The 13,858-nt window shown below is 42.4% G+C and overlaps 1 protein-coding gene and 1 long non-coding RNA gene across 13 annotated transcripts in view; one reads left to right on the top strand and one right to left on the bottom strand.

The window, feature by feature from the left end:
* LOC130149391 (uncharacterized) overlaps positions 1 to 13,118 on the bottom strand; it is a 69,086-nt gene extending 55,968 nt beyond the window's left edge. For 8 of the 9 annotated variants that reach the window (XR_008821900.1, XR_008821908.1, XR_008821905.1 and 5 more), the window contains exon 1: positions 12,422 to 12,880. This is a non-coding gene — a long non-coding RNA (uncharacterized LOC130149391). Of the gene's footprint in view, positions 1 to 12,421; positions 12,881 to 12,985 lie in introns of those variants that run through there. The other variant, XR_008821901.1, reaches the window with a different exon arrangement.
* Positions 12,946 to 13,858, top strand: part of WARS2 (tryptophanyl tRNA synthetase 2, mitochondrial) — a 51,420-nt gene continuing 50,507 nt past the window's right edge. For 3 of the 4 annotated variants that reach the window (XR_008821899.1, XR_008821898.1, XM_056338950.1), the window contains exon 1: positions 12,953 to 13,056. Coding sequence is in view for 2 of the 4 variants with exons in the window: in XM_056338950.1 (XP_056194925.1) it covers positions 13,003 to 13,056 (54 nt within the window). In the remaining 2 variants the exon portion in view is untranslated. Of the gene's footprint in view, positions 13,057 to 13,858 lie in introns of all 4 variants that reach the window. The other variant, XM_056338951.1, reaches the window with a different exon arrangement.

Raw genomic sequence — 13,858 nt, 5'->3', positions numbered from 1 at the left:
TATTCTAATGAGGTGGCATAAATGTTCAACATACTTAATCATAAACATTCCCTTATATGTTGGCTATAACAATCAGTTTTCAGGACTATTTCTGTTAAGTGGAAAAAAACCCCCTGTTTTGCTCTCATATTGAGATGTCCTAAGATCGTGCAAATATTTAATCAAAACCTTGTTAATAATCCTTCACGTACTGAAAATGTTTGGCTCAGTCTGAGCAACCTTTTCAAGTGAATTCCCACAGCAAGCCCCCAGCCACCACAATGCAGAGTTTTCCCTTACCTAATATACACAACATGGATAAAAGCAGAGCAGTACAGCAGGATGCTCAATACAAATTAACCAGGGGAACATTAAAGACTCCAAGCTATCAGCTTGTGAACTCACTCTCCTTCTCCTGCCAGCAGCCCATCCAACTTCCCAAGCCCCACAGCCTCTCTCCTTCAACCCCCTGCCCCCACCACCATGGCACACCTTGGTCTCTGCCTGGGATGGGAGGTTGGCAGGGGATGCTGCTATGCAGGTCACTCGGAAAACAGGCTGGAGAACAAGAAGAAACCATTGTTTCTCATACTTAAAAAAAGGAGTGACCAGAAGTGAAGGAGAAAAATGCTTACATCCCTGACTCCTGTGACACTATGGTAGGGTGAGCTCCAGCATAGATTTTTATCAGTCTTAGCATCAGGGTTGAGGACTAATTAGAAAATTGAATTGCCTTCTTCCCAGAAAGGCTGAAGAAGGAGGTGATTTTTCTGGCCGGGGTGAGGTGCTTTGAAAGGGGATCCCAAGGCACATTGGTATGGGAGCCAGCAGTTCTGCTGCTTCAGTGGTACCTGTTTTGTAGACAAACAAATGACCTCAGTTTCCAAGGCTGTCAATCTGGCACCCTTCAACACCACCAAATTAATAAAAACGTCTTTAAAAAGTGGATAAAAACCATGTAAAATGCACTAAGTAGTCAGCAGTCTGGCACTTGAAGCCCAGGATCGAATGGTAGGGAGGGAGCAGGGGGTCTCTTTCTCACCTAGGTAATGATTATACGAGCCCCATAAGGACATAGTTAAATCAAGTATTAAGAAGACTGCGCTTAAGAGGGGAAAAATATGTCAATCACACTTTGCCTTTGACAAAAGGAAATTCCTTGAAACTGAGAATGGGGAGAGAGCAGGAGGGAGAGTGTCTCGTCATGTGGGTGGCCAGGAAACTGGAGGCCAGAAAAGTACGAGAAAGAGAAAGAGTAAGAGACTGGGGAGGGGGGGAAACCCACCAGACTGAATTCTAATCCAAATGCTGTGAGGCGTTCACACCAGGCCTTGTGAGAATATTAACAAGGTTACAGGAGAGGGGCCTTTAGCCTCGGGAATTATTAGTGAATATGGAATTATATTTGCGCAAACACAACCAGATGCAAGCAGCTAAATGCTCTGCAGATGTGAAAGGAGACGGAGTGTGTTCCAAATGGGCAGCAGCTTCATGTGTTTTAACCCTCCATCGTGGTGCCTGGTTGCCTGTCAGAACAGGGTTGTTTTTCTGAAATGGCAATGGGACAGGAGGGACAGGGTCTTTTTTTTATCAGAAATTTAAACATGGGTACATTTTTGTGATTATTCTTCCCCAGAGGCTCTAGCATCTCCCAGCTGACTGACTGTCATGCTGAAGAATACGTCCTGACTACATTCTTTTATCTCTCTGTGACTTAGATTAATTTCCTGTGAGTTTTCATTTTAGTTCCATTTTGCCACATCTTTTTCTAAAATCTCCCTCTGTCCTCCTTCCCTGTTTTTCCTCATTGTTTGCTCTCACTGGTTACATTGTCTAACTCCATCGTGGCCTGAGCAGTTAGCCTGTATGCACAACATCGCAGGCTGTTTCCATTAGAATGAGAAATGGATTACAAGAGCCAGGTATTTCTTTGAAGTAATCCTGGTTTACTACAAAGTCCCGCTTCTTGAAATACAGTAAGACTGAACAAGAAGCCATTGCTTTGCTCATGATCCCAGATCTGCTTGCACTCAGGGCTCTGCTCAAAAAGCTCTTTCCCTTGGCTTTTGTTCAAGGCCATTGTGTATTCACTTCAGTTCTTGTACCATGATTTTTGGGTTTGCTCCCTGCCTGTTTCCTCCCGCTTTCTACTGTTTAATTCACTCTAATCTTTCCTCTGACCCTGCATTCAATGGTTACTTCAGGCTGTAACCTCCATTGTTTGAGTTATTACTAAACACAGGGTGTTCCCTCTGTTAGCCAGTGCAGAAGGCAGTGAGCACACCTAGCACCCTGAGTGGATTTACAGATGGTTCAGAACCAAAAAGCTGCCTCTCAGCTCCCAAACTCACATGGTTAGGTGCATAATACCAGCATCTCAGTGTCTCAGTTGAGAACACAGGTTCAATGTTCTAGAAGAATCGCTACTTCTAAAGTAATTAGTCCCTACTCAGAAGAGGAGAGAGCATATATTGAATCTTTAAAGGTCAACTCTACCAATTTAAGTACAAAGGCACTGAAATGGCTGTAAGCATAATGAGAAATACAATTTTATAATTATAAATATAATGTAATTTTATAATTGTAGTTATAAATGGTTTTAGCGTCACTGTGGCAGGGTTAAGACTTCTGCTCAAGAGGAAATTTTCTGCTCTGAAGAATAATGGCAGCAAATGACTTCATCCTATAGAACTGTAAATGTAAAATTATGGAGATCTAGAGGCTTACGCACATGGGATTTTAACAGATTACAGTTTGACTTGGGTGAGTATGCCAACTGTGATTTTAATTACTTGAATGGTTTGAATTCCTATTAAGATCTTGCCCATTTATTTCCTTGAATGAATCACAAAGCTTGATTTTGAAAATAATCACAACATTCCTACAGTATGGCTTGTGTAAATTTATTGATGACGTATGCCCTCCAATGTCATCATTTTTTAAAATATCTTCTATCGCTGAATGCATGTTTCAGAGGCAATTAAAGACTCGAGAGTCAGGGCAGAATTTTCAAATTCAGGCATCCTTTATGATCATTCTTTACTCTCTATGAAAAACAGAGCGTACTCTCCTTAACAGTACACTATGTATGGATGGACTCCAAAATAAACTTTCTGGTAATTTCAAAGATGCATTTAAATATATTAATTTGCATAGAGATTAAAAATCCAGCATTTTGAATGGACAACTCATTATTAGACATCTTTCTGCCTCCTATGTTGGTAAAAAGAATACAGACTCCAGCAACCCAAGAGTATATGAAGCAGGAGGCTGCCCCATGCAAAGGGAGGGTGGGAAAATACCACATCTTCATAGATGATATGCTGCTTATACTGTGACAAAAGATAATTTCCTATTGAAGTGTCAAACAAGAATTTGGTTCTCTTAGTATTTAAGGGGGAGTCAAGGCACCAATGGGAGCAAGCAGCAAAAAGGACTTCAGCCCCCCCTACAAAACCAGCTAAAAGCTCTGCTAGCTCCTACTCCAGTGGAACTCATTGTAACCTTGCACAAAGACTTTATTTCACTTGCTTCTTGTAATTAAGCTGGTTTTGTTCTGGTACTTTTCCTGTTGCATGTAATCTTTTCCCCTCAGGCAGAGCCCAGAGGCTGGTCGGTGGACCACCAACTCCCCTCAACGTGGCTGCCGCTCAGTGCTCTGGCCAGGCCAAGAGCCATGGCAGACCTCAGCTGGCGGCCACGTTGAGAAGGCTCTTCCCCATTGTTCCCAATGGGGTCTGTGTTTTATGATGCCTCACAGTATAGGCAGCCACCATCTCCCCCGAGGGCAACGGCAGTTTCTGTTTCATCGAGAACAATGGATGATGGTGGCCAGTCCAAACGGGAACAATTCTGCAGGGGGGGGAAACAACAAACAACAACAACAAAACAACTTCTAGTTACAAAAAATAACAGCGAGTATGTCCATTCATACGAAGCATCTGGGAGGGAAGCACCTATTGTGCCAGAGCCGCTTTGCAGACAGGGTGAGAGGGAGGCGGGAAGGCAGCGCTTCCTGCACTGAAGGGGAAGCCAGGAGCTCCGTCCTTGGAGGAATGATGGAGAGGAAAGCGGACATGTGTAGACAGCTGGCTACAGGCTTGTTAGCAACTTGGGCAAAATCATGCCCAAAGGAGAAGGGACAGGGTCACTTCTGCCATGAGATGGAGGAAAAGTGAGGAGCTGAGGCAGAGGGCTCAAGGAAAAGCTGTGAAGAGCTCACAGTCACTGTCGCCGTCATCACCAAGCCAGAAGAGCTGGAGACATGGCTTGCCCTGCCAGAGATGGCTCCCTGAGTCTATGCCTAAGAAAAGCATGAGGCAGAGCAGGGAGGTTTTGCCGTCACCCCCGACCAACCTGATGCTGGAGGCGGCCAGTCACTCTGCCTGAATTAAGCACCACTTTGGCATCCAAGCAGACCAGGACTGCATCAGCCTGGAAACTTCATACAGTCACAGGACAAAGCCAGTTTAAAGTTAAAGTTGAGGGAATGCAAACAAGGGGGTGGTGTATGAATAATAATTAATGGTGGGAGGTGACAACTCAGCAGAAATTTGGAGTGCAGAAAGCAAAGGGTGCAAGAGTTTTATTTCAGCAGCTTTTCACTGGTCTGGTGAAACAAAGCAGCTGCAAACCCAAAGCGTTCCACAATCCATTGGTGTTCTGCATTCCCAGATGGAACACAACAGTCAGAGCATAGCCACGGATGTTGGTATACATGGTAAAATAAAAAAATTAACATTGAAAATATTTATCTGGGAGTGTTATTTAATATTACATTAATACTTTTAGAGATAGTTGTAACAGCTCCGCATTTTATGTACTTCCATCTTTCTGGTATGCGGAAATACACCTGCCTGTGCCATAACTACATTTTTCTAAAGTGTTTATTTTGGTACTTTGTGTCAGTCTTATTTTTTAAATTATCCTAAAATAATCAGTCATTGATACATAATGTACAGTACAATTGAACTGTACATTAAATGGATGTTAAACCATTACCAGTTCAACCGGTGTTAAGGTCCTGATCTCATTTTAGCAATTAGTACTTTTATTAACCCCATAGAAGAAAATATGAAAGCACTGCTAGTAAAGTTTGCAGGTGATGCACAGCTTGGTGGAATGATAAACAGTATTGATAAAGAGCCAGTTATACAGAGCTGGGTTCCTTGGTCAGAAGGGGAGCGCATCCAAGCAACGTGGTTGAACATACATAAATGGGGAAAGTCACACACCTGGAAACAAAAAAACTATGTATTTTTGGCATTGAAATTGGTAGAGAGATCACATAGAAAAAATCTGAGCTCTCAGTGCGGTGCAGCAGCTAATGCTGTTCTCAGATATATAGATGTTATTTACCATTTACATGTCATATCAATCTGTGCATCATCTGCAAACTTTCTTAGCAGCATGTTTTTTTAGCAGATGGTTGAGTAGGAGCAGACAAATTATCTTGAGAACTGCAATAGTATTGTGACACATTTTTGTGCTTACCCTGAACAGAAAATCTTGAGAAACTGAAAAGATTATGGAGCCACAATTGTAACTTAAAATGCGTAGTCTATTTTATGACAGTTTTGAAAAAAAAATCAATCAATGCCATTTCTTTAAGAAAAACAAATTAAAACATTCTTTGATTATAAGGGAAGAAGATTTCTGAAAGTAAAACGTGTTTCAGCTTAAAAGGCAATGAGGTTTTATAATCTAAAAGTGGAAAGTGAAATTAGACTAATTTAGATTGGAAACAGCATACTTTTTAGGAATTGGAACATTTATAAAAATAAATCATAGGTTTTACATCAATGACTTTTGAAAAGTGTCTGGTGCCTAATGACCCCTGATATAATTGCAAATTAGGCAAGCAGATCTCTCTGTACCCTACTCTCACATCTTTAAGATCCTGATTCCAATAAGCAGGTTGAGGGATTAACTTTGTTATTCTTTGTAGAGTCTCTCCTGAGAACCCTGGGCAGACATGTAAGTCACAGGCAAATGTTCACACTGTAATACATCCTCTAGAGAAAGTGAGAGAGATGTCATGTTAATTGCCACTGTAAAAATGCATCTGTAATGTTCTCTTACTAAACCAAAATTACAAAGCAGAGGTTCAGACCATGTGAATCCCAACCTATTTCTAAATTTCCCAATTCTGTTCACTTATGAGATTTTTCCTAACGGACTATTTCTTAACTTTGCCAAACTTGTTTAAAACATTTACATTTTCTTCATTTTTCTATTAATTCTAGTAATAATATTTGCAGTCTTAAGAGGCTGTAATATGTTCACCAGTATGGAAATATCACCATCAGTTGGGTATACCCGAAGGAGGTGTAGCAGATGGGGGCAATGATTCGGAGAGAGAAGACCATCCTTGCTAATAATGTCGGCCAAAGTAAAACTCCAGCCCATGACTGTTGACAATGTGCTTCCACTTCAGAAAGGAAGAATCGCTGTTGCATAAAAGCAAAAGTCTCCGCAGTGCCCAAGACAATTACAGCTGAAGAACCAGTCCAGACAATGATTTTATCGAATTTTTTCCCAGTTTTTCATACAACTTAACAGACCTTTGGGTACAATGGGGTGAGACAGCACATGAATCTAGAAAAACATATTTTGGGTGGCATTTGCATTGATGCCTATTAACGTACTGAAGTTTTAAAAGGAGGGCATTTATGTAGGAGACAGCAAAGTCTCAGAGCAGCATCTAAACCAATACGTTTCCCTCTTCCTAGGGCTAAATTCCTGTAAGAATAACAGAAAGTATGAGAAAGTACTGTATATCTGGCCCCCGGTGCTTCTTACATCTTTTTCTCTCCTCTTCCAGTCTTGTGTTCTTTAAAAGCAGACAGATGGATGATACGTCAGCACTATTATTTTTTTTCTTTGTGAAGTCTGTTGACAGCCATTTTTTTCTGTCTGTGGATTTCATCTAACTTAAGAGAGGGTAAGTACGTCCATTCACCATTTCTACTGACAGTCCCTAAGAACGCTTATCTGGACAGCAGTATTTGCATATAAAACTGAATTTCAGACACAAAAGGCTGGAGTTGTTAAAAGCATTGCTTATGTTACACTCAAAAATACGTTAAGCATTTCAGAGATCTAGATTAAGATAGCACTCTGCTGGGAACAATGATCGAAGGTCTCTTCAGACACCCAGGCTGCATTAAGCACCGGAAATAATAGCAGAATTGGGTGTTCTATTTACTGTAGTAAAGCAACCTTGTCTATAAACTCCTTATTGCTGCAATCCAAAGGTGTGTGTCTGGGGAGGGCAAGCTTTTCCCCTTGATGTTCCAGGACATGGAAATACAATCCTTTTTCAGACACAGATGTTTGCAATAGAAAACTTTCACTCCACTCTCTTCTGTTTTTAATCTGCTCATGACAGGAAACACAGATTCAAAATGAATGTAAAGAACACAGTCACCATAACTGATGGTAATACAAAAGAACATGTAGCTAAGATTTCTTTTTCCCAACATATTACAGGGAGAAAAGGCTTACAAATTTCAGAAGATTCTAGGTGGTTTTATTTCTCAGTGGCTACCAGTACAGAGTTTTTCCGTGAACTTCACAGGATATAGCTCTCTGCAATGCTATGATACTATCAACAGTTTCAGCATACAAAAGATAATACAACGCTTCTTCATGCTCTCTGCCAGATTTTCAGCACTTTCAAATGACTACCCTGCCAAGGCTTCACTAAACACACAGATGTGTAAAAATGGTCAAAGATTCTTCCATAGCATGTGTAAAATGTGAAATGATACAGGTAAGAGTAATTGATTCACCTTCTTCAGCCAGTCATGCTGCTAACCTCTAGGCTCTCAAGAATTTCAAAGATGTGCTTTTAGACTACACCAATCTACCAGTCTCAAGTGGAGTTCTTTATGTATGACAATGGGAGGGGTTTGACTGGACTCCTTGTGGTTTTTGGTTGCCTATTCCAACTTCTTCTCTTACTCTTGTTCTTCAGATCCCAAACCATCTGGGATCTCCGTTTTCTGCCCTCTCTAGTTTGCCTAAATCCTCTTTCCTTGCTCTTTCATTAGGTACTACCTTGCTGACGAAACAATGGGAGTCACAATATTTACATGGCAATTTCTGCAAATTCATTTGTCACGCTGTGTGTCATCAACTCTTTGATCCGTGTCCATTTTGTCTGTTTAGACTACGAGCTATTTGGAGCAGAAGTCATTTGGTGTGTGCTTCAGCAATGCATAGCACACAGAGATCCTAGCTTAGACAGTGCCTGAGCAATAGTGTAGCAAACAATAAAAACAACTGTAATTATAATTACCACTCCCCCAAGCCACATTAAAAAACATGATCAAAAAATCAGAAATTGAGAAATGACAGCATCAGCTCTGTGATGTGATTTTAAATCATTTCCCTCTCTACTTCTGTTATGATAATGTCTCTAGCTATATGATAGCATATTATTTTTTCTGCAAAGACCTTGCTTCATTATTGTTCATGTTTAAAAATATTTTTTATTAAAAATAGTGTCCTAAAACTGTCTTACCATAGGATTTTCTGTCATAATCACTCAATCGAGTAGAAAATTACTAATTTCCTTCTACATTATTCTCTGTTACTTTTATCAGAGAATGTGAATGACTCAAGAGTATTCGTGAAATTATTTTGACAACGCTGACTTGACTAGCTGTTACTCTATTTTAAAGATAGGAACTAAAGCACCAATAGATAAAGCATAAAACATAAATCTTCCATGTTAAATTAATAGATATCGGTTCTAGTATTTTAGGCTGTTTCATGTTTTTAGCATATGGTATATTAGAAGCACAGTAGCAAAAAATTAGCTTTTAGCCAGCAGTGCACAGAATTTCTGCTAATTTTTCAGATGAGGAACACAAAGTATTTTAGTAGCCATGATTTTTTACAGTGGCAAGAAATAAAGCCAGGTTTTCAAATTTATTCAGTTTTTTTAACCATTCTTCCTTTTTACAATATGTGGCCAAGAACTAAACTTCTACTTTCTATGTCAAAAAAGACAAGAAGGCTGCGCATAAAAACTCGCCTCGCAACACATCCCTAATTCCCAGGACCCGCATTGTAGACCAGCCAAGGCTGGGTCCTGTGTAAAGCACTATCTCTTCAAGGCTTCATGAAAATAAGTTTTGTGGGCTGTAGCTCAGCTACAGAGGTCTTTCTGCCCTGAGAACAGAATCACAGACTTTCTATTCTGCTCCTAGCACTACCCTAACTTTTCACTAATCACTTACTTGAGCATATGCCTAAGTCTTCTCTTAAACTGTTTTACGGCTACTACCTGTAGCTTTTTCCTTGATTTTTCAAGAAATCTTTTCAACATGGAAATTCAAAGTGGACCTAGTATTTACTGACTGGTACCCCAGTACTAAAAAAAAAACCACTTAATTGATCATTTCAGCAACAGGATTTTACTAGCAAACAGAGATGTTTGTCTGGCACAAACTCTAGATCTTTTGCAGAATCACTGTGTCCCCAGGTGACACACACCCATCTAAAAGATTTATGGTCTAGAACTCTTGTTTCTAAGTCAACAGGCAGTTTGGCAGTATTAAAAAATAAGAACTGCACTAGTGACATTTTGACTGAGTTCTGATTCATGTTCACCTGTTACTGGTATTTTCTTAATTTGGGCTCAGTAGCAGATTCTGCACAGCTGAACAATTTTGAATGGATTCACAATGTGCATTGGGGTAATATGGACAGGGGAAAAGCATCTAGAAATCATACACAAGAAAGGTCAGAAGAGTTTCAGTAGCAGCGGGATATTTCAGAGGACAATAAATAAAAGCAGTGAATCTTTCTCCTCCCCTAACTTGGCTATCTCTCAAGGATGCAAGCTATCCCACCTTCTGGGATTCCCGAGCCAACCTCTTCCTGTTCTCCCCTACCTTGCACATTCACACTACTCTCCTTCTCTGCCTGCACCAAGAATATCTCATGCTTATTCTTCTACCACTGCCAGGTTTCTAACATAGTAGTGGGCTCTTCTTGGGTTTGTACTGTAAATACTGCACGGATTTTTTTGTTTTGTTTTGTTCAGCTTGAGTTTGCATTCAACAAAGACTTCACAGTAATAACTCAGACTCAGTTCTGGTTAAACCAGCAACTTTAGTTCAAGTTTTTGCTTCAATTTAAATATGATTTTAAAACATGCTTTGTTTTAGTACACTCCTGTTGTCAGAATGATGTGAGTGATCACCATGTTTTTAGCGTTATTTACAAGTCTGTCGATATTTGTGTCAAGGCACATTTCAACGTAAATTACTCAGTATCTGTTTCCAGATTGCCAGTTGAAGTACTGAGTAGGGCAAAGCACGGGTCACTGTAGAAAGTCTCCCAATTCAAATTTAACACGTGCTTTTGGAGAGGTGTCAATTAAGCAGCCCTTAGTCATTTAATGTGTGCTTCTCTGGTATGGTTAATTAGAATGCTCTGTGGCACTAAGTCGAAGGTATCACAGAAGTCTAAAAAGCATCAACTTTTACAGTTCTATTTATTAAGTCAGATTCTCATAACCTTGAAATTAACACTAATACCTTTTAAGTAGTATTACCTATACCTTCATTCTTTAGTCTTTTATCACTGAATCCCACATAGCTTTTTTCTTCATCATTTTGCCTCAAACCAATGTCTGGCTTACTGATTTATAATATTCAGTAGATGCTGAAAGCTTTCTCCTTGGTAATTACATACTGGAAAAGAGGGTTTTTTTTAAATTCTTTACAACTGCAAAATTTTCTTAACACTTTCTTATCACATTATCTCAGTTTTCCTTACAACTTTTTGTAGTGAAGTTTATATTCCATTTGTCTCTTCAGCATCTCCCTCTTTACCATGTCAAAGACAGCTCTACCTGCTTCAATTAGTCGCCAATGGAGAACAGTTCAATCCGTGAGACAGAGGTTAAGGCACCTATGCACCCCTCTCAACCACCTGGGTGGTCGCCTGATGCTCCACTCAAAGCACATCTTCAGTTTCACTTTGGCAGAGCAGCCACAGGCTTTTGTCTAATAATTTTTGGCCTTAGGACTGGAAAATCTCAAAAAATATCACCTGGACTTTTCCATTTTCCAGCTTCTTCCCTGATGTCTCCTACAATTCAACCAACTTCACCTGAGTTTTGCCTAGTTATGTTCTCAAAAATGGCTGACACATTTTTGCTGAAACATAACACTGAATAAACATGTCAGACAAAGATGAACATTGCACATCGAAGTTTTCAGCTCAAATTATAAACAGTATCTATAGCGACGATGGAAATGATGAAAAAATTATATGTATAATTTCTGTGTTCTAGTTAATGTTCTTACTGGCTTTGCAAAGTAGACTTTATACAATTTGTATTCTAGTAAGGTCTGATTAACTAAATGAATTTAGGTTCCAATGTACTAAGCACTGTACATGCACAGTTTTAAAATTTAAAAATTGTTATTAACCAATGCATCAAAGTCAAAATAAATAAACAGTTACATAAACTTACAGTGGGTTTAGCTATTAAAATTACTTCAGGATTTTACAGTTAGGCGGAACATTCTATGATAATATCCTCAGTGATAGGGTTTGGACTGATCTTGCTCACTACTGAGTTCGCTACTGGAAATAATCACCCATACAATGTGTAGTGCCACCGATACCAGACCTACAAGTGCACCTTTTTTCCTGATTGCTGGTTTGTTTCCCCAAATCCTGCAGTAGCAGATTCCCAGTCACTGCCCCATGTTTCCAGCCCTGCAGACGAGCCACAGTTCACACCATCCAAACATTGGTAACAAGCATTTTGTGGCTTTCCAGCCTGGGAATTAAACTGGAGAGAAAGCTAGCACCCTTCCCAAAAGAGTCAGTACAAAGGGCTCATGTACAAGGTCTTCAGAAGCATGCTTATCTGTTTTCCTTCTGTCACTGAAATAGGGAATTAAGAAAACTCCTTAACACCAATGTAGCATTAAGAGGCAGGCATTCCCTCATTGCAGTGCTGGATGCACAGGGGATCATTCCACCTAACATGCATGCTGCTGTTGTCTTCAGGCAAGGTTACACCGACCATACACGTTTATGCATTACATTTCTCAGAAGTCACAGATATTCATTCACTCTCCAAGAATGGGCAGTACTATATTAATTAAGCATAGCACATGCTCCTTACAGGTACTTTAGAAAACTCTTGGGGGTCTCAAACAATAGTTGACCCTGTAGTTACAGCTGACAGAGCTGAACTTCATTTTGCTATCCCTGTATGGGCTCGCTCTGACCGCAGTTCAACTTCTTTTGGCAAGTTTTGTTTCAGATGTGACTTTGCAAGGAAGACCTTTGTTTCAGTTCCTTCTTAGAGATAATGATCAACCTTCCTTATCAATATAACAGTGCACAACTAACATTTCTTGGTAATTGTCCTGAAACAAACAACACATGGTAACAGTTCTATTACCTGGTGCCACAGGAAGCAATGATGACTGGCATGAAGACTGAATTTGGGGATGCGCCATGTCGGGGGCAAGAGCTGCCTCGGCCTTGGCATTTGGGGCAAAGCAGGGCAGACCCAGGGCAGAAGCAGCTTTTCGGAGTTTTCTGTGGGGAGTGCCTGTAGTTTGATCAGTAAAGAGGACTGAGGCAGGTTTCTCCACGCAGCGGCCTGGCTGCGGCGCCCTTGCCGTCACGGGCACTGTGAGGCAGCCTGAGGGGAACGGCGGCCGGGGGGCTGGGCGGGGGGGGGGCACACTGCTGAGTAGGGCCCTTTCCAGCGCAACCTGCACATAAGGCAGGACCCCGTGGAAAAAACCGAGCAGCAAGGCGCTGGCGTCAGCAGGGCGGGCACGACCAGCCGGGACGCCCGCACCGCCCGCCACAGCGAGGGGACGGCCGGGCCGAGGGGGCCGCCCCGCCCCTGCCCCGCCCCCGCCCCGCCCCCGCGGCACTGCGCACGCGCCCCGCCCTGAGGGGACCCGCCGCCGTGCGCGTGCGCGGACGCTTCCCGCTTCCTCCCCCCCCTCACCCCTTCCCGCCTTTGCCATGGCGACACCGAGCGGCCTCCTTCGCGCCCTGCACCGCGGGACCCTCGGCCAGGTAACGGGCCTGGCGCGCTTTTCCCCCGGCCGCCGTGGCTGCGGGGCCCCGGCCCGCTCCGGGCGGCGTTGGCTGAGCCCCGCGGCGCCGACGAGGCCGGCCCGGTGGCGGCCCGCCCTCCGTGTGGCGGGGCGGCCCCGCGCATGCGCCCTGAGGAGGCGGCGTCGCAAGGCGGGGCCGGCCGCTGCGGGCCCCAGGCGCCCAGGTCCCCGCGCCCCGGCCCCTGCCTTCCCGCTGGTTGTGCCCAGGGCCACTCGGCCGCAGGGGCTTGTACTCCGCTGGGGACACGGGGATCAGGGACGCGGGAGAGGGGGCGAGAGGCCTGAGGCGGGGGGGTGCGTGGGGGGGGCTGGTCGCTGTCCTGGTGGTCGTTAAAGCGCTGAGGTACCGCCGGGCGTTATCTGAGTTTGCAGCGTTAGGCTTTACTTTTTCTCTAAAACATTATCTTCCCGTTTTAAATGTACCTACAGGCTACAAAGACCTGTCTTCTCCAGCAGGAAAAACCCAGCATAGGTATCTGAATTGGTGAGAGGATGTATGTCAACCGTTGGTGCTTACACAGCTTCAGTGAGGCGTATAGGGGTTAAACTTGCCTAATTGGGATTTTCACTGTAATCATAAGGAATAGGGATTTGCTTTACCCTCACACACACACACACACACATTCTATTACAAAATTGAAATAAAGGAGCAATTGATTGCATTTATCATGTTTGGGAAAATTTCCTGAGCAATCAGCAGTCAGGTAGGAATATATTCAGCAAGCACATGTTTGTAGGCAGCCTTCTTCATCAGGTTTTCT

The sequence above is a fragment of the Falco biarmicus genome, chromosome 5 (genome assembly GCF_023638135.1).
Source record: "Falco biarmicus isolate bFalBia1 chromosome 5, bFalBia1.pri, whole genome shotgun sequence".
Taxonomy (NCBI): domain Eukaryota; kingdom Metazoa; phylum Chordata; class Aves; order Falconiformes; family Falconidae; genus Falco; species Falco biarmicus.
The sequence above is the reverse complement of the archived record's forward strand: the minus strand, read 5'-3'. Positions and strand labels throughout refer to the sequence as shown.